Raw genomic sequence first — 21,182 nt, 5'->3', positions numbered from 1 at the left:
GAATCACAGATGAGTTTTAAATGATCTAGTCTGCAGTCAGTGAGGCTAGGGTTTGAGACTTGACAACTTGAGCCAACACTTCTGTATTTTTATTGAATTTGATAATAGAAGAAGAAAGAACTTAAATTCCAAAGAGCAACTTCCCCATCAAAGTAAAGGTCCAGCAGAACACAGTCATAATGCACGAACCTGAGGACATTCTCACCATGAATTTGGAGGACATAACATCCAACCCGCCCCCAAAAAGAAAAAAAAACTACCTAGGAGGGAACTTTCCTTCAACAGGGTGAACTCTCCCACTCACCCTATTCAGTATACAGTGTACAGTGGCTAAGCCAGGACACAGAACCAATCCTTGCTCTACACATTATGCTAGGCTTTCCTACCCTTGTTGTGATCATGGCTGTACTGAAAATGTCTCTTCTTGCCACAGTCCTTAGTGCCTTCTCCTCATAAGTTATTTTTCATCCTTCCTAGTCTGAACTCCAGGAAATCATTCCAAGTGCAGTTAATGTCTAGATGGAGTTTGGGATTCCATACTGGGAAGGCCCCAATCCAAACAATATGTTCCTGCTAGGATGAGACAGGGGGATCCAGGGAAAAGCAGGTCTGTGTTGTGCCAGGTGAGAGAAGTGGCATGGTGTGGGACTATGTGGCTCTTTAGCTATAAGAACTGTTTGTGAGGAAAGAAAGCCCAGGCATATACCTACTGCTGGAGGGGGCAGGTTCCTCTTCACTGGAGAATGTCCTCGCTGTCACTGTCTTGGCTTTCTCCCTGCACCTCTTCCTAAAAATTGGTTTTCATTAAGGGGCCTTATTTCTAAGTGGGTCATTTCAAGTATTTTGGAGTTAGAGAGATCTATATTCAAATTCAAACTGCTACAAGATAACATTAGAAGGTTTTGAAATATTGTTGAGTTAATGCATGTTTGAGGATGGTGCAGGATAATCGATTAACCTTACCCAATGGCTGGCATGATAATGAATCTCTGGACTGTGTGGTATGTCTGCTAATAGAGGCTTTGCTTTAGGCTCTTCCTTTATTCCTAGGCCTGCTAGAATTGTGGTGAAATAACAGTTTACTCCTTCTCACCATTGGAGAAAGGTGGGGAGGCTCTCACAAGGATGACATACTGACTGAAATAGGGTAGCCCTCCTTCCAGAATTGCCTTGATGTCTGTTAATAAAGCTACCCATTCCCTTAACACCAGAGCCCTATGCATTTCAGTTCATTCTTGTGATGTAATGACTCCAAGATGACAAATACACTTGAAGAGAGAGCACAGGAAAGTTATCCAGTGGTACCTAAAATAAGCGCTTTATGAGTAGGCTAGGTAACAAAAGGGAACAGAAGGAGAAGCCCATGTGATTCCAAAGTTAGATGAAGTAAGTGTAGGCAGGAGACACAGGAAGATGCTTATCACTCACTATAGACGTTAGAGAGCTGCTGGCTGCTCGTCAGACTGAAGGGTGGAAACCTCAGCCAGGAAGAGATGCTTGGGGTTTATACAGCTGTTGGGAAACGGGGGTTTGAAATCTCGGGCTTTCTTTTGCATTACACATCCATGGGGACTGAGTTTCCAGTGCTGCTGAGAATATCAAGGACTTGGCTGTGCACAGTTATTCTGTTCTTGGTTCGTTAGAGGGTAGGTTCCAAGACCCCTCACTCAATCCTTTGGGTGTTCCACATCCCTTTCCTTCTAGCTGCCTCCCCTAACAACTCCCTTTCCTTTCCTGGAGCAACCTTAGCATTTCTGGCTTGCTTCTCAGACTTGGACAATCCCTGATGTCTAGGCTTTTTACTGAATTACAGAGTCTGCAAGTTCCTTCATGCTGGATGACTGGGAAGAGAGCTGCTGCTGAGAGATAGAAGGGTTTTTTTTATTGTTGAATGTTTTTGGTTTTTGCTGGGCCACCTGTGGGGCAAGACCTTCTTAAGAAGCCTGTTTGCCTCTCTTTAACCTCCTCTCTGCCCAATTAGGTTTTTCCTTACATCTCCTGTGGTCCAGGCCTTTTCCATCCTCCTCTGAGCAGATGTCTTCCCTTCATCTTCTGGGGTTGTTATGAGGAGTGGGGGTGGGGGATGCAGGGGTTTGGAGTGGTGCCTCTTATGCTATCAAGCTTCAGCCTTTAGAATCTTGGAAAGGCTCCACCTGGGAAAGAGTTCCAGAGAAAACAAACTTTGGATCCTGGCTCATGTGGGAAAATGTCTGTGTTTGCAGAGGCAGCTTTAGGGACATTGGCAGGGACTGAGGCAGGTTTGGCCTTGGTCTGTTATAGGTCTGACATGGAGTCTTCCTGGGCCTATGGGTGTTGTATAGTCTCTAAAGGAGAGATCTCTCTCAGAACCTGTAATGCTATCACCTTCATGCGGTAGCCTTAGAGTCTCCACTGAAACTGTAACTTTTGCTGTTCCAAAGGTTTTTGCCCTGATGGTGGCAAGAAGGATTTGAAGGAGCAAGCCATTCCATCTATCGTATCATCACCCTTTATCACATCACTTCCTCTTGGACATTTCTTCTGTGGGATAAGGAGTCAGAAAGGGCATCTTGGGTCCAGCAGAATCATCTCCCATGTCATAAAACTCTGCCCCTCCCCAACTCAGGAATGGCACCCAGGATAGTAGCAGTGAGAATAATTTGGGGGTGTTAAAACTATTAAATGGAATGGGTTTTGGTCAAACAGGTTAGGAAAATGATTGAGCAGAATTCATGGTGATGGCAACTCCCCCACTCTAACTTGATCAATGCTCAGGAAATTGATTAGATTTTATACATCAAATGAATCAGGCAAAGCAGTGTGGATACAGGCGCTGGGAGCACTTGATTTCTGTTTCTGGCATTGTGCATTTAAGACGACTTCCCCAAGTGTTTGGACTTGGGGTTTAATACTGACCATTAATCCCCTGTGTCTGCCTCTTCTGCCAGGGGTCTTTTCAAACATAGACAATCATGGGATATTAAACTTGAAGGACAATAGAGATCATCTAGTCCCATCAACTCACTATATATATGAGGAACCTGAGGTCCAGAGTGGGGATGTGTCCTACCCAAGGTCACATGGTGAGTTACTTCCTTTGACATCTTTGTATGAAGTAAAGCCCCTTCCCTTACCAGTTTTGATTCTTAAGACCTAAAGACCCAAAAGCCCTCAAAGGCCTAGGCTATATAGCTAGGTGTCTGTCCAGGTTGGGGTTACTACTCAAGTCCCTTGAGTGAGAGGAATCTTTTTCAGAGGAGGAAGCTTCCTTTGATTAAAGTGAAAAATGTAGAAATACAAGAGAGGGACCATGGCCTGGAGAGAAGCAGCAAAATCATAAACTTCAGCAGGCTTCTCAGATGTCTGGAATTCCTCTCCTGCTCTGTCATGTGCCAGAGATGCCCTGGTTGGGGTTCAGCATAGAACCATGGAATCACAGCCCATGGAAAACGAAATTTCCCCTTGACATAACATCATGAACAAGGGAGATGTCCTCTATTTTCATAAACTGATCTCACTCCTTGCAGACAGATGTAACATAACAACCAAACTGATTCATCCCTATTTTGTTCATACTATGTCCTAAGTAGGGGAAGCAAGGACATCGCAGTATAATTGAACTCTGTTTTAGTCTCCCCACTGTGTACGCCCAATACTTATGGACTCATTGTAAGCACTCCATTCCCACATACAGTTTTCTTAGAAAGCTGATTTTTTTTAATCTGTTCACCTGCTCCCATCTCCCATATATAAATAGATAAATGAGATTGACTGAGCCATACTTTTCTGGAGTTTGATTAGGAATACTCACATCTCTGGACATCCTATTCAGTCCCTAGACATGTGACCAGAAAGAAACCAAACTATCACGGAAGTTTATTCTTCTGGAGGCAGCTCATGACCTTGTGGCCAACTATATCACTTACTCCTTTATGATGGCTCTAGCCCCTCTAAGACAGAGGATTCTGGGAAAGTTGAGAGGCTAATGAGAAAGTGCATGTAGGCTTAGGAGGATAGTACCTTTACTTCCTTGTGTAGTTGAGAGTGGTAAGAAGTTTAGTTCTTAGAATTGGAGCCCCTAAGGACGTTGAGTTCTCATAAAGCAGGGCCTTCTTCCCCTACTCCTCTGGCAATGGAAGTGTACATTCACACCCCTTTTCCAGCTCCAGAGAAGCTCATTGTCAGGGTGTTTTCCACCCAGAAACATGCTCATAGACCAAGACTCCCTTAGATGAGTCTGCTGTACCTCTTCCATGACAGTTCCAGGCCAAACGCCCAGTGGAATGCTTGCTCATGTCCCTCTCTTGGTTCAGTGAAGGCCCCAGCAAAATGGAGTGTTTCCCCTTTCTCTGAGCACACTTGTTTTAAGTTATCCTTACCCCATCCTTCCCTTCTGCTGGCAGTTCATTTTATCCATTCCCAGTCTATTCCTGTATCTATAGCTCTAGATTTTCCCCTTTTAAGCTCCCTCTCTGTTTCCCCTCTTAGGTTTAATCTTCTTTGGGGGGTTTTGGTTTTTACTTTATTTTGCTTTTTTTCTGTTTTTCTGTTTTTTTTTCTTTTTGTTTTTTTATAGGTTTCAGAGAAATTATGTTGAATCCAATAAGCCTTTCCGGACATTCCAAGCCTCTTAACCATGGCATCTATGTTGAGGATGTCAATGTTTATTTCAGCAAAGGACGTCATGGCTTTTAAAAAAAACAAAACAAACAAACAAACAAAAAAACAAAAAAAAACTTCTTTTATGTCTCCTTGTTCTGATGTCACCTTGGTAGGATGGGCCCTCTGAGAGGTTGGAAGCACTAGGCGTTGCTCTTTTTGGATCCAGGGATGCTAATTAGAAACTGCATGAGCCACCAGTGCTCCCACACCCTTTATCAACACTGAGATGGGTGTGTCTCCCATCGACCACTGGCAGGTTGCCCCTCCCTCCTGTCATCACTGTGCTCCTTTTCCTCCGGCCTCCGAGGCAACTCCTGCCAACGTCTTTAGAGCCAATAAAGAAAATCCAAACCCAAGCACCAGGAGCTACCTTTTAAACACACTAGCCATTCTCTTGACCCAACCATCACGAGAAAGCCTGAAGTCCAGCCGTGTTCCAGTCTCACTTTCCTGCTTGGAAGCATGGGGTCTCCATGTTGTCCTCTCAGTGATCTCATCACCCTGCAACCTCCAGTGGGGAAGAGTCACAGAGAGCTCTTAAGCAGAGGTGGAGATGGCGCGGTAAGAGGAAGGAGAGCCAGGCCCAAGTGTTGGCAACAGATTAGGTCTCAGAGGGAAGAATGGAAGACAGTCATTTTGTTGGTTTATTTTTATCTTTATTTTTTTGTGTATGTGTGTGTGTGGAGAAATATCATACTTTTTTTGTGGACACACTTGCCCCCTCCTTCTTCTTCTTTCTGGAATGGCTCACAATGAGTGCAATGTTAGAAAGTCCTTTGGAAAGAGTTTTTTTGCTGACTCCACCTGGGTCCCTAGAGCTACAGTTCCGACAAGCATTGGCTACAGAAGGTCTTGCCTGTGGATTGGCCATCCTACTAGGACCACAAGGGACCAAGGGAATCAGGGACCAAGACCCTTCCTCCTAGCCTATGATCTCGGGATTGGCTCTCCTCCCCTACATTCACTTTCTCTTGACTCTGAGAACCTTTGGAACCCAGTGGAATCATCAGTCAAGGTCAAGATGAACTGAAGGGGAAGTGAAGTAAAAACCTGGTCTCCTCCTGCCCCTCTCATGGCACTGACGGGTGTGTCATCCTGGTCTCTGGTTGATATGTGTGTTCACTTTGCTTGCTTCCACTCATGTCTTACTCTAGAGCCATCCTCTCCCAAAGAAGGGTTGTTCCCCCATTTTGGCCCTCTGGGGAGGGGGAAGGGGTTGATAGTTCTTTATATAATAGGAAAGGCAGAGCATAATAGCTTTGCCAGGTTGGCTGAGTGCCGGCTGAGTGAATTCTGGCTTGGCACCAACTCTCCCCAGTTCCATGGAGGTCCCTGTTATGGGAAAGGAGAGCGGGCATCCCAAGTTAAGTTCTTGAGACAACGTAGTGGTTATTTAACAACCAGTATGTTCTGATGTAGTATTGCACAGCAGTGAAAGACAGAACATATGCTGATGGCAAATTGAGCAAATTTACCTACATGCTAAAGATACTACTCAAGGGTTATAGCCCTTAGTGCCTGTAGATGGTGGATCATCATGCCAGGTTCCTAGCCTGATGCTCTAGATACCTCCGTGGGGTACATAAGCATGTAGCTTTCCAAGTTCTTTCCCAGGACCCAGAGTGACCTCCACAGTGTCACTTTAGGTACAGGGTTCCTCAAGGGCCCCCAGTTCCTTCTAGCACCTCTTATCCTACTTCCCATGGTTCTAGGTCAGACTCTTCCCCATCACACCCAGATGATCCCTCGGGTTCAGATCTACTCCTGAGTGTGGCTTTAAGGAGTAAGCTTGAGGATGATGTTTTTAATTGTTGTAAATCATGACCTCATTTCCAGCCTCTCGGGCTCCATCCATCACAGCATCTTTTATTCTGGCATTTCTTCACTTTGTGCTATGACAATGGGGCATTGTGTTTCCACAGAGACTTATAGGAGTGTTCAGTGTATAGTTTCTTAATAAACACTTTATTTTCTAATGAAACAACTGCATCAGACCTCTTATTTGGAAGTTTTGCAAAGAGTATTAAGATGTAGCAATTCTAGGTTGCCCAGAATTTGTTTGCCATTTCGATATTCCTTTTCAGCAGAAGTTTATAGCACACTCTGCTAGTGACAGGGTTTCACAGTATGTCCCATCGATTGGATTCATGGAGACCCCTCCAGGTACCTCAGATTCCTATAATAGAGTGCTTCTTCATCTTATTAGCTACCTAGAGATGTTCAGTGTTTATCATTACAGAGTGTGACAGGCAGAAGCAAGATTCAAACTCAATTCCTTTAGTTACGACTAGAGCTACTGATATCCTTGGTACCTGGGGAGTTTTCTGCTATCTGAGAAGCTAAGACTTGTAGAAGTATTATTTTCAGAGCTGATGTTCAAAGGGATCTGGGAGTTGGGGTGGGGAGCCTTTCTGTTTGATGTATCAGCAAGCCTGTGGGTTCTCCCTCTGGCAGAGTACCTTTCTGTCTTTCCTTACTTAGAAAAAGATTATTCTCTGATATTACAGACCAATATCTTTGCACATACATAATATATAGACATATGCACATGCATGCCCACACTCACCTTGGTTTAGCTGTCCTGGTTCACATGGGTTCCAGAATGTGAAAATATTCCCTGGATCCTACTGAAAGTCAAAAGCTGAGTTGAGAGGGTTTATCTCTCTGACCAAGCTTGGATCCTGGCTTCACCACAAGTGTAAAGGCCAAAATGCCTTCTGTCCTTTATATTTGTTTTTTTTGGGGGGGGAGGGGAGGAACAAAAACAGAAGAATAAGGGTTGGAGAAAGAATAGTAGGTGGATATGGACTTTTCTCTGGGCCTCACTGGGCCTTGTTGGAGCTCCATTATGTAGAAAGTAAAGGAAAAATGAGCCAAGGTAGGTGGAAGGTGTGGGGGTGTTGCTAAGATGAGATTGGTGCCTTTCTGTGTAAAATAACTTACTTTATTTTCTACACATGTCTGCTTGAATACTTCCTACCCTAACTGCAAGTCTATGTTCATGAGAGTGGCCTGGTATAGAGGCTGCACTAAATCTCCACTTTTGTATATCCTTTAAGGTTCGAAGATATCAGTGTTGGGGCAGAGATATCTGGTATTCAGGACTACCCTTGGGACCAAGGAAAGGGTCATGAATTCAAGAGAAAATTTTGGATTTTCATATGAGAAATATGTATTAATTGTGTTATTCCATGCATACAGCCTGCCAGTGCACAGCTTAGACAGTGGGTGAGAATAAGTCCCGAGAAGATGGGAGAAAACACGGGTTAGTTAGCATGGAGAACACTTACATGGCAGGGTGCAAGAGGAAAACATAGAGCTGTGGGGTTGTTTAGAAGTTCAGGAGCAAGAAAATGAGGGAGTCTTTGTGTGGTGGCTTCTATTTTGTTAGTGAGGTATGAGGCAAGGCTCCGTGCCTGTGCGAGAAGATCTTATAAGGGTTGAGAAGATCTACAATGGCGTTGGAAGACACTATCGTGAATGGCACAGACATGCAGGAAGGTTGCCTGACAGAAGAAGGACCTGGATGAGTTTGCAAGGGAACGTCTCATCTCAAGGCCTGTCATTTCCATGCTATCCTGCTATGTATTAATGTGCCATGAGATTCTCCCCATTAGACCTTGGGGACAGGCAGAACCGATACAGGGTACGCCCAAAGAAGAGCTCAGTCCAGAAAGGCTGCCAGATAGGAGGGCTAAGGAGCATCACCAGTCGGACCTGCAATTTCCTCACCTTGGTTCAGAGCTCACTGATAGATATTCATGGTGGCTTTCTTAGACTTAAGGGTGTGATTTAATCCTATGAAATGTTGTTGTAGAACATCATGCCTGGCTAACCCATGAGCCCAGCATGCTTGTCAGGCACTTTTTGATCTTTATTCCAGAGTGGTATTTAAGAGGTGCCACTTGTGTGTATTGGAGACTGTGAAACTCAACTATAAGCTTACTCTACTAGGTACCTTTAAGGGACACAGCATACAGAGGCTGTGCATGAGGCAGTGTTGTTCAAGAAACTGAGGGCTAAGTACCTCAGATTTGGTTCACAATGGAGCACTCATAGTCATCACCCTGTTTATCATAGGAAGCACCTAAGCAGAACCAGAACTTTCTATCCATGGGAAAGTGAGGCTCAGACAAAGTAACTATTCTGGGTTTCCTCAGTTTATGACTAATGACATCTCAGGGTATGCCTGTGCTCAGGGTTCTTTTGGTCCCCCAAAGCAGCCTCTTTTCTGCTCCTGGAGGCTTTACCCTACCCTCTACCTTAAGATATGGTCCTTCATGCACTATTCCTTGTTTCCCTCTGGAACTGTCTTTGATATCACCTGGTGTATTGACTCTCTGCCATTTAATTGTCTCCAAGCAGAGAACAGACACAAAGTAACTTCCAATCAGAAGCAAAGAAGCTGGCCTCTGGGCTTCCCAGGCTCTACTTTCTAGCATGGGAATTCCATATTGCAGGCAAGTTTACAACACCTCTGTCCTCACCTCTGCCCTCCATAGGTATGACAGCAGCAGCAGCAGCAGCAGCAACGGCAGCACAACACTAGGCTGTGACACCTCTTCTAATTCTAAATTGGCCCAGTTCCTTCAGGCTGAAACCAGAGTAGAGCAAAGATCAAGAGTCTCTGATACAATCTTAAGGTAGTTGACGAGGGCTTGGTTCCCCAGAGCAAGCACAGGAGTGGGTAGATCAATGCAGGATGAGTTCACTGTTGCATAGCTTTCTGAACTAAGACAGTCATGGATTGGGCAGAGTGGGAGGCTTTGGTGCTTGCCGACTCCTGCACTGAAGCCAGAGCTGCACACACGTCGTTTAACGTGACTCTGATGCAAAATGTAAAAAAGTGGCAGAAAGACAGAAAGAATAGGATAGTGAAGAGTAGGATAGGCTTGGTTCCTTGGAGGCTCCTCTGGGAGACAAGGAAGAAACTCTTCTGCTTGACAGTGGAGGGAGAGAGACTGGAAAGTGCTGGACTGAGTTGCATCTGCAACATCCAGTGCTGGCCTCAGGTTCCACTCCTCTCCTCTGCCTGTGCTACCTACCCACCCGACTCCTGCTCTTTAACGCTGGTTGGTGTGGGTGAAGCTACTTAGCAGCCTCGGGTTTCCTTGAAAAGCTCTGGTTCTGCGTTCGTTCTGCCTCTAGAAATCCTGTGGTTACGGCCCCCTCTACTTCCCACTTCCCAAGAGAATCTCAGCCTAGATCTGACAGTGTATTTTCAGAGCTAAATCAGATTCCTCCTTCAACCCTACTTGAACTCACAAGTGACTTGAAGGAGATGTGTTAGCCAGGGCAGGGGAGGGGGGGTGGGTTTCAAAATTACATCAGGATTCAGAAGCCTGCTCCCAAGGATTTGGGTCCTATTTCTTTGTACACAATGATTGTAACCTCTGCAGGATAACCTGGCCTCATTTTTTCATTAAAGGACAACTTGGCCAGGAAAGATCAGTCTATGTGGCTTGCATAAGATCTGTGACCCCTCTGCCTTGTGAAGCCTCTCTATCTGGAGAACAGCTCCCTATAACATAGGAGATCTTTGAGTGTGCTTGCCCACAGTCTTCCTTGCCCACTCTCTTCTCCTGGCAGGTGGATTTGAATTTTTGGAGCCTTGTTCAAAGTTTCTGCATGCTCCAGTCTGTAGAAGGACATCTGGGAATAAGAAGGGGACTCTTAAGGTTAAGTCATAGATGGGGACAAGCTTGGCTTCTGGGACAAGCAGAAGTGAGATGTTTAGGGTGAACTGTGTGGAGCATAGATCCTGCTAAGTTAAAAGGATGCTGATAACACCTGTGTGGAGAGCCTCCAGACCATGCCCAGCGGGCACTTGAGACATTTTGGAGTGAAGGTGAAAGTCAGGATTACAGACTCCTGGAAAAGCAACCAGAGTTGCAGAAAAAGCCATTGATGACAGCTCTGGTGGGACTTCCAGGCCTGCACACTAGGAGACACAGGGATTTATTACACATGATCAGGGACACCCCTGGGCTTTGCATAATCACAGTGTTAACTCATGACCCTATGCAAATCACAGTCCTTCAAAGCCTTTTCAATGTAAATGAATACAACTTTGATAAGGGTAAGTGGGTAAAATGGGATGTATGGCACAGCCCAAAGAATGGACCCTGGATATTCTGATTCCAAACCACTGAATTCTTACTTTACCCCTCAACTGAAAAAAAGGCAACTGATACATGTGGGTTCAGAGGAGGGGTGGTCAGGACCCCTACTTAGCCATGGACAGGGGTAAAGGAACAGGAAGTGAGGCTGCTCACAGGTATGCATTCCAGAACTGTGCTCCCCTCCCCAAGACTGGCTTCAAGAGCATCATAGCAACTCAAAACACACCACCAAGCCAGACTTTGGTAAGTAACATGGGAGAAAGCTTTGTTGGGGAACTACAAGGCCAGCTTGCCTCTACACATCTCTTTCCTTCTGTTTCTGTCACCTTTATGCTGTCTGGAACTATGGCAGGAAATGAGGCCTGATTCTGCCTTTGGCAACTTTATTGGAACAACTAGCCTATTTCCCTTAAAAATATACTTTCTTTCCTCTCTTGACTGCAAAGCTCATTTGCCAGTGAGGGGGACAAGAACCTAAGCTGGCAATGGTAAAGTGACTTCAATGCTGTCAGATGTGGCCTGGCAAATCTCCTATTACAAAGTTCTGAAGCGCCACCAACTTTCTTACTCTGAGCACATGCTAGCTTTGCTGTGTTTGTGTCACTGTGATATGTGTGGTGTGTCTCACTTTGTAAGACTTGCAATTTTATTTGGCTAACACTTGTGAATCCTGGTCCCCTTCTCAGTGGACTTCTCAGGGAAAGAGAAGGCGATGACTGGGGACAAGAGCCATATGAATCCTTATGGGAAATGTGACTTGGTGTCTGACTCTCAGGTTCTTGAAGTACCCTTGAGTTTGATGGAGGGTCTAGCCTCTAAGCCTGCAGCAGTTCTCAGTGTCTTTCATGGAGGAGCAATCTCGAAGATTTGCCCTTCTGATCAAGACAAGAGCACATCTGTGACCTGAAGTTTGTGCCCCATAGGCTCGTAGGGAGCTGGAAAATCCTAGAACACAGGCTAAATGCTAACTGAATCAAGCCCGTGCACTATGCACACATCAGTATCATCGCCTTCCTGCCTATAATGGGGAAGGAATAAATCTGCAAGCAAATCTTTGAGAGTGTTATTTTCTAAAGGATCAGTCTAGCTAAGAAAGTACAGCCAGGACCTGAAAAACTCTCTGGGTGTCTCCACCAGGGTGCGATAGTTTTGCTCAAGTTCTTTACTTGAGGGAAAGCTGATACTGGATTGACCAGGGAGACCTGGAGTCTGGTCTTTCCCAGTCAGTGGGCACCATGAGAGGTGCCATCGGTACGGATCATATTTTGCAATTTCATGTTGGGAGACTTTAAATTTTCAATTCGTGTCTAAATGATCCACAGAATGCTTCAATCTTTATGGCTGTCGATTTGGCATTTCTTGTGACCCTAACAGACATTTGCAGCTTAACACCCATGATGTCAAATGGCCAACTTGCTTAAGAAGAAGACCGCAATGGCTACCATAATGATTTTATTGGGTCAGCCACTTCACCAACTGTTATTCCACATGGACAGTTCAGTTTTCTGGGCAAGGCTTCAGCTACCACAATATGGTTCTTCCTTAATTTGGAATTTCCCAACTTGCAGAAAAATCATTTTCTCATTTCAGTTACTAGTTAAATGATGTGAAGATCACATGCCTCTCATCACCGGCCCCAGAAGCACTCTCTTTAAGTCTATCGGATGCTAAAGATTCAACAGATAACTTTAGGGAGCAACACACGCTTATCCAGCTCTTACAGGTTCACGGTGTATATTGGGATATTGAAGGCTCTGAAAATCCCTACTGTAAATAAACCTTGTTATTCTGCAAGTTTTCCATCATAATTGAATATGGAGCATATTTACTTAACATCTATTAGTACATTCCACACACATTCTTCAGGAAACACTGGTTATTGTGTGGTTAGAAGCTTTTAAAAGATAACTAAGCAGGATGCTTCATCCATGACCTGTTGATGGAAAAGATATCAAGGAAGGACCATACCTCACATCTCTACCGAACAGGAGGCTCAGTCCTCCATCTGGTAAGTCCCTTCACAAAGGAGCATGAGACTTCTGCTCTAACACAGGCCACTCCCACAGACTGATGTCACCTAGTGGTGGCACACAGAAATGAAGATGGGAATCCCAGTCTCAGCATTGCCACTAAGCAAGTGACTTGGGGTAAGTAACTTAATTTTCCTCGTTCTGTATTGATTTCAGTATCAGACAAAAAGCTTGACTGACACACGTGGAAAACAACCTATTCAACAGGTGCCCTGAATGCCATGTCCCAATGAACCACTGCTGACTCCTGGCAGGAAACACATCGTTTGGCTCTTGGGGACTCTCAGTGAATGTACTGGCCTATGGCATGGGGAGAGTGTGAGAGAGAAACAGAGAAGCTGCTTTTGTGAGTAGGGATCAGATGGTTTCTCTGGGTGAGGAAGGAAGCCAGTGTTTGGGGTTTAACAGACCCTTCCTGTCACCTTTGGACAGGGCCAAGTGGGAGTTTTCAGCAAGATTTTCCAACTTTGATTTCAAGAAGGCAGCTCTGCCTAACAAATAGTCTGAAATGTCAAAGAATAAATGTTAAAGCTTGAGAGGTCGCTCTCCAGGGAGTTGCCTGGGCTGGTGAGGGAGGGAGGGGAGGAGGGAGAGGAGGACACAGAAAAATCTTCCACATAAGGATTCCAACTTGGTTTTGTGATATTTAAGAGAAAAGGAAACTGAATTATTTATAACGGGGAAGATGGAAACAGGCTGTAGAGGAGTGACGGGACTGGGGATGGGAGTTTCCATTCCAGTATTTGGCTGGTAAAGCTTCTTTTTGTCCTTGACATGTGATTGGCCACTTCTTAGGTTGTCTACTGTCATTACTCTGTAGAAAACCAACAGCATCTGATATAGGGGTTGGAGGAGGCAGTTTCTGGAAACAACTATTGTGTAAAGCATGGGTGTCATCCCCTCCAATGGTCTGAAGTACATGGTTGGATAGCCCTTCCCTGTCTGTTAGCTACCAGCCTGTGCTTCTCAAGGCAGAAATTCAGAGGAGCCCAGCTCATGTGTGAGTAGCAACTCTCTTGGTCTTGGCCTGGACACCAGTTGTCAACATGCATCAAGGAAGGTGAATTTCACCTTTCCATTGTTTCATCTGAAAGATGATGGAGACAATTCTCCTATGCTCCTTCTGGGAATATCAAGGATGCCAGGTATTCAGAATATCTTTGCACTTTGTGGCAGGGACAGGGACATAGATATAAGATCTATATTGTATGAAGTGAGAAAATGTGAAGAAAAATTAAAAGGAGAAAATAAAAGTGACAGATGGATTGGTGGTCAAACTGGATAGAATAGTGTATCTTGTTTGTTTTGGTCCTCGATGTGGAAAAAAAAGCCTCTTGGTGATAATTATACATCTTTATTCTATACCATGGGGAATGGAATCCATCAAAATTTCAGTTAAAGTAGAAATGGCAAGCTTCAGAAGCTCGCTGTTCCTTTTCACAACTGACATGAATGTGTTCTTTGTCACTTTCCTAATAATACTTTCTGTGTGCTCCTGACATTCACAGATAGAAACAGAGCCAAATTTTGGACACTTTGGGGTTAGTGAAGTGGAGCTGCTCCAAGTGTAAATCAGATCATGAGTGAACCTCTAAACACAAACGAGGAATACTGTGTTTGAGTTTTGTTGAAAATAGCAAATATTTGCATTTTCCCCCTGTTTTTATCCACCTAATGAACCTACAGAACATTTTTTTTTCAAGTTAAAATGTCACAATAACACTCCTGTTAGAAACTCTGAAAGGCACTTACTTCTACATTTAGTAGCTCACTGTAGTCTCTAGAAAGGTCTTTCGAATAATTTTCATCCAGTCCCTACTTTCTAACACATAGAAGTTTAACTCAGCAACTATTGATTTAGGGTCTTTTATACTCTTAAAAATGATTGAAGTAATATCTGAAATTAGACCAAAAAATATCCATACCCAAGAGCATACATAAAGCTCTTAGAGTGATGATGTCATCACCAAGTGATGTGGGAATGTACTAGAAGGGTTTCACATGTTACAGAGCAAATTGAGGAGGGTCTGTCAGCCTATAAAATCCCATTGATAAGAGCAGAGACAACGAACGGATGGAGATGAAGAGAGAGAAGCCATTGTGTATTATAATTTCCATTATAAACCATGTTTGAATTTGTTTAAGGACTATGCAAACCAGCAGTGTTCTTACAAGCCCCTATACAAGTTATGTAAGGATGCTAACATCTCCCTAATTCTCTAACCTGGGTGGTTTCATCAGAGAGGGTGGACTATACCATAGGTTGAGTCTATGTGGTATCCAATATACTTCCCCACAGATACACGTCCTATCATGGTTTGTGGTGGGTGACAGTGTCCATACTTATTATACATCATTTGTATACTGGAGGTGAAAGCAATTCTGATACAGTTACGACAAAATCTTTGCTACTATTTCATAGTCTCTAAGAATGACTTCGGGGGCTCAGTGATACAGTACTTACCTGGCATGTGCAAGGGACTGGGTTCTGGCCCCAATAGTAGAGTTTAAAAACCAACATTTTGAGGGACCTCAAGTGGACACTGAGTCACTAATTCATCCTTTAATCACGTGGCAGCATCTTCTCTGAGGTGTATACTCTGTCGCTAAATCAAAAGTTTCAGTTTTCCCTGCCTTCAAGACTGTAGTGACTTTCAACTGATGATTTTATCCCTCAGGGAAATGTGCATAGAGACATGTTTGATTGTTATAACTAAGGGTGAGTGGTATGCTCCAGCCTCCACTGCAAAAAGAATAAGCCAGCCCATAACATTAACAGTTCCAAGATTGGTAAGTTTCAGTTTCATAAGAATGTAGAACATTATTCCTTAGAGAGACTTAGGACCTTCTCTAGCTGCCAGTGTTCAAGAGCCATGGGAAGTAACCACCTACATTTGACTCCCTTCATTGATAGTGCTTTTGCTGCTTCACCTTCCTCACCAAAGCTCTTGATGTGCTTTCAGGATACTATCAGACTCTTCACGAAGGTATTCTAAAAGTGTGCTATATTTTAGATGGGTGCACTAGGGTTGACTGAAGGACCACTGTTTGTGGGTACTGGAATGTGACGGTGTCGTGAGGGCATAGATTGAATAAGTACATGTATCCATAGGCCCATTTCGATGTTGACTGGAGATGGGGTCTTTGAGACAAGGAACAAACGAAGGGTCAAACCTTTAGCACCATGTCTCATAACACCAAGAAGCCAGTGTCCTTTGGGTATGACTTTAAATTATACTAAAGATATGCTTCACAAGGGTATATCTTACTTAACAGCATGCTAGCCTGATTTATACCTTCCTAATCTTTGGTCATTTAAGGTATTTGCTTCTAATTAATAAGAGGTGGATCCTGTGTGAATAAATGGACAATTAGGAAACAATATGACGGAACTATGTGAGATCTAAGCACAGGGGGAAGAACATCTATCTCGCAAATGTCATTTAAAAACCAGCTTTAATTACATGTATTTATTTATCTGTGTATGTGTGTGTGCATGCGTAGGCACACCTGTCCTGCCACCTCTCTGCATGTGTGTGTGTGTATGTGTGTGTGTGTGTGTGTGTGTGTAGATTAGACACTTTGCCTGTGGGTCCTGGAAAGAAAGCTCATATCATTAGACTTGGTAGAAAGTGCCTTTACTCCCCAAGACACCTCACTGGCCTCTAATGTTATTCTTAAAAATGCTTAATCATGACATCTATTTTCAGCTGAATAGGTAGAAACGGTAATTCACAGGTTCTCACAATCAAATGATCAGTTAAGACTTAATGTCTCGCTGTTTAAAGAGCTGCTGGTCTCCTCAAGCTTTGGGAGGTCTGACCCTATCGCCACGCAGCTAAGCACCATGGTCCTTTGCTAACCCCAGAGTGTCTGAGCTAGACTTTGTGTCATCTCCATTCTCTGGCAATGCTCATACAGAGTTATGCCCTTGTCGTGTTGCTATGGAGACTGATCTCAAGGTCTGCACAATTGATTGGTATTTTGGGGAGCTCTGCGATTATCAGTATGTTGTAACCAACACCATCGGGGTTAGGGGTATCTACTCAGCATTGCTTCCATCCGTTGACTGTTGTGAGAGTATCTGTCTGTAACAGACAGGTAAAGACACTGGAAAGTTGAATGGGAAAGACTTTTGTCTACACTTAATAACTGTGTGCTTTTTTTCTGATTACAAAAGTAATTTATATTCACAGTAGAAAATTCAGTGAAATACAGAAAAGCATACAAACACATAAATTATCTACCATCTCATCACCCAGAGACAACACTGCTAACATTTTAGCTTTCTGCCTTCTAATCTTCTTTATGTACTTATTTAATTATTTAACAGGATAAAAATTATTCTGTGTGAACATGCACACACATTTGTTTTTGTTTTTTATAAGATTGCTGGCATGTGCTGTGTCATTTATCTTTTGCAGTATTAAACATTTGTGGATAGGTAATATATTTACCAGATGGCTCAAAAAATACACCTTACAAAGGCATGTGCATGAATGTTCATAGCATTACTTTTTTTTTAATCAGGAAGAAATAGAAAAACCCAGTATCTATGACCTAGTAAGTTGATCAACAAAATATGGTATAGCCCTATTGTGGAATTCCACTAACAACTAAAGAAAAAGAAGAACTCCTGCATGTTGCAATAAATGAACCTCAAAAACGGCCAGGTAAAAGAAGGAAGATCTGGACCAAACATCAGGCATACTCAAAGCTATAGAGACAGACGTTAGTTTAGCAGTCAGGTCACCCAGGCCTGGGCGGAGACAGAGATGAAGTGTAAATGGACCAACGTATCTCACTAGGATGATAAGGTGCTCTACAGCTGGATTATCCTGATGATTATTCCATTCAGGAGATAAAAGTCATCGAATTGTACATTAAAGTGGGCCAACTTTATGGTATGTACAGAATACCCCAATAAAGTTTATATAATATACACAAAATAAAATTTATATATATGAACTTAATAAAGTTTATGTGTATGATATAATATAAAGCTTATATAAAGTATACATAAACTTTGTTAAGATGCCGCATTTGCCTCTACTCTTTTGCAATATTTTTCTGTATAAACTATGGACGCTGTCCCTCCTACACATGTCCCTCATCTGCAGGTTCTTCTCCCAGTACCATCAGTCCCAACTAATGTTCTTCTGTGTCCCTGTAAATTAAACACATATTCTTGAATTTTCTCATATTTAGCATAAAGGAGGCTATGTCACACACACTACTGTGTACTTTTTAGTACACCTCTCCCATTATTTCTTGAAACTTTTGCACTTCCTTATTTTATTTTTACCTAAGTTCTTTTTCTGTAGCTCAGACTGCTCTTGAACTCGTGATCCTTCTGTCTCTTCCCCAGAATCCTAGATCCTAGGATTACACACGTGTCACATGACTCTCTACTTCCACCCTCAAGTTTCTAACTTGTATTTAATCCAGCATCTTGAGATATAAGGCTTTATTTGACTCATCTATAGGCTTTGCCTTGTAAACAAGCACAATAGTTTTTAATCCTAAATAAATATGGTTATATCTCAGTATACTAGTTATTTGGGGAGCCAAATGATACCCCAAAATTCATTGTCTATCTAGTTTAGATACTTAGCTCATATATTGACTATGAGTATAGTAATAAATTCCCTAAGAGCAATATGTGAGAATGATATTCCCCACAGTCTCAGTAAATGGGAATTTCTTCTCTCCATGCCCTTTCCCCATTCCTTTCTTCCTTCTTTCTTGGGTCTTTCTATGTAGACCAAGCTAACCTCAAATTCCTGATTCTTCTTCCTCAGCCTCCCAAGTGCTAGGATTAAAAGTCTGTGTGATCATGCCAACTTGCGTACACGCCTGAATAATGCCTCTATTTAGTACATTAGCCCCTTATGTTTGGAAAGCTGTCCAGTTCTCTGGGTAACAGGTATTTGGATGCTTTTGGCAGCTAAGCAGGGTAGGGGGCGGGTAGTAGTTCCTCCAGAGGTGACTAATGTCACTACACAGCTGCATTATACCTACTACAATCCGCTCCACTTGCTTATAGTCCCCCAGGTAGGCAGGTATCCAGTGAATCCACTTATTTTGTTTGTGGTGTCAGTCCTTCGAAGTGGAATGGCATGTGCTGGATAATTTCTTCACCACTAAGCTACATTGCCAGGTAAGGTTTACTTTCTTGTTTCGGCACAGGATCTCATTAAGTTGCCTGGGCTGATCTTGAAATTGGGCTATTTCTGCCTCTGTTTCCCTAGCATCTGGGCTTACAAGCCTGTATCAGGAGAACTGACTTTTTCTCTTCATGGCCACCTTTTAAAAGAAAGCTGCCTTAGGAACATAACATCTCCTTCCGAAACCTGGGGGCTTTGGGACCTAGAAGGCATTGTTGGTGAATGCAAATGCCATTGTCCTTTCTTTGGTGGCTTTAATGTGTTAACAACCATCACATACTGTGAACAATATTGCCCTGCCATATCTCTGAGGGCCAGAGTCTGACTACATTTTAAGGCTGAGAGTTCTGAGTTACACCATCCAGAAATGTTAATGGGATCCTGAGTGGAGTCTCTAATCTCATGTGCTGTGTAGATGGCTAAGTATGATGCTTTGACTTTCTTAAAGTCAGAATGATGTCAGGAGTCAGTCCTCTTGATTCCTGACCTGGCCTGGCCTGACTTAAGCAGTCAGCCTCCTGGGAGCATGTTGGATGGAGTACGACAGTAGAGATTGAAACAGGCTATAAAACATGCAGACAGATGCAGAGCTCAGTGTTTCCAGCCAACCCATTGATCTGAGCTGGAGGCAGAGGAGGGTCCAACCTGGAAAGAAGTCAACTGGCTACAGAGCATTCAAAATAATAACAGGAGATCTCTTTTAGGTCAAGAGATCAATCATGAGATTATCGAAAAGCTTTTGAGGCCAAGCAATAGCCATGTTTTCTCTTTAGAAGCTCTGTGGTGACAACAGCACTGAGCTATGTTTCTAGCATGCTACCTCCTAATCCTAACAAGGTTCTATGTCTCCCCGGGGTGGGGGTGGGCATGGAGAAAATGAAAGGTGACCAGGTGACCAGTTCTTCTGACTCTTGGACCCTTGACAACTGGAAATGCAGTTCTGGGAAGAGGAGAAGCCCCTCAACGCCAAAACAGGTGATATAGAAAAAGCAAAACCAGGTTCAGACACAGGCAAGCATGAGAAAGTGGCACTAAGGACAAAGAACTGGTAGCAAAAGAGCAAAGAAAGGAAGGCTGAGCTAGGCGGAGTATTGAGATCAAAATAAAGAAGTGCAATTGGGCTTTTGTCTCCCCAACAGTCCCAGCAAGCTGTTCATTGGTCATCAGTAAATGTGGAAGCCCAAATTGGCATATGCAATCTAAGATCCTGGGTGCTGACTCTTCCTATGTGCCAGGTTGAGAGGGACAGTAGAAACCATCTCTGGAAAGCCACTTGTCATGTGTAACCCTCCCTATGAGACTCTGAAACTTTCTCTTTGATATCAGGGCTAGCTAGGAAGCAAATTTAGAAGAGCTCTCAGAACATGTTGTTCTCCCCTCCTTACCAAAGAAGCCATTCCAGGGGATGAAGCAAACTATAGCTGTAGATAGCTAGCCTGCAAGAAAGTCGTGTGCCATTATGACTAGTCCATTTGGCCATGACATGGGTTATGAAGCCAGAACCCTCAGGATAGGATACACACAGATCTGCCACAGCAGCCACTACAGACCCATCCTGCTTCCTGCCAACTTCACTTTGCTTTCTCCATCCACACTTCCTGCCATAGCTGGTGGGACAGTTTCCAAATCTGCTTATTCTGCAGAGTCCATCACAAAGTTGTTCATTTTTAGGATATCAGTAGACATTATTTAAATACTGCTTTCCTTTTAAAGTTATCTTGGGAAGGGGTGTCTCCTGATTCATTGAAGTTTTACCTGCATAATTCATAAACTATTTATGTATCAGGGGTATGCATTAGTTTTAAATCACACATTTTATGGTTTATTGAGAAACAATTGCTAAGTATAGACTATGGGTTGGGTAACAAAGAGGGTTCAAACATACATCCTGTTTCATATGGACATGGTCATTACAACAAAGCCACACATTATGTTGTAGTAGGTACCTGTGGCATCTAGGTTTCTTGGATTTCATGATCTTGGCAATAACTTTATCTCTCAAGATAAATACACATCTCTAATCATTCACAAGTTGCTCATGGTGGAATAAGGCAGGCCAGCTTTGAAAGAACCTGAAATTAACTTGTGTTGAATGAAGTCTAAGAAAATTCATCCAGGCTGAGTATTAGGAATAGCTAAGTGTGTGATGCATACCTGTAATCTCAGCACTCTTGAGGCAGAGGTCGCTTGTCACAGTTTTGAGGCTATCTGGGATATGAAAT

The 21,182-nt window shown here is 43.3% G+C and overlaps 1 protein-coding gene across 8 annotated transcripts in view; it reads left to right on the top strand.

Moving 5' to 3' along the window:
- The window catches only part of Ntrk3 (neurotrophic receptor tyrosine kinase 3), a 387,384-nt gene that overhangs the window by 264,662 nt on the left and 101,540 nt on the right, over positions 1-21,182 (top strand). For 2 of the 8 annotated variants that reach the window (XM_008759513.4, XM_063287717.1), the window contains 2 exons: positions 2,928-3,062; positions 4,556-6,622. The exons of the other annotated variants lie outside the window; for them this stretch is intronic. In XM_008759513.4, the coding sequence (XP_008757735.1) occupies positions 2,928-3,062; positions 4,556-4,674 (254 nt within the window). In that variant the 3' untranslated portion in view covers positions 4,675-6,622. Of the gene's footprint in view, positions 1-2,927; positions 3,063-4,555; positions 6,623-21,182 lie in introns of those variants that run through there. 8 annotated transcript variants of the gene reach the window in all.

The sequence above is a fragment of the Rattus norvegicus genome, chromosome 1 (genome assembly GCF_036323735.1).
Source record: "Rattus norvegicus strain BN/NHsdMcwi chromosome 1, GRCr8, whole genome shotgun sequence".
Classification (NCBI taxonomy): Eukaryota; Metazoa; Chordata; class Mammalia; order Rodentia; family Muridae; genus Rattus; species Rattus norvegicus.
Note: the sequence above shows the minus strand (reverse complement) of the source record. Positions and strands in the feature narration are given on the sequence as shown.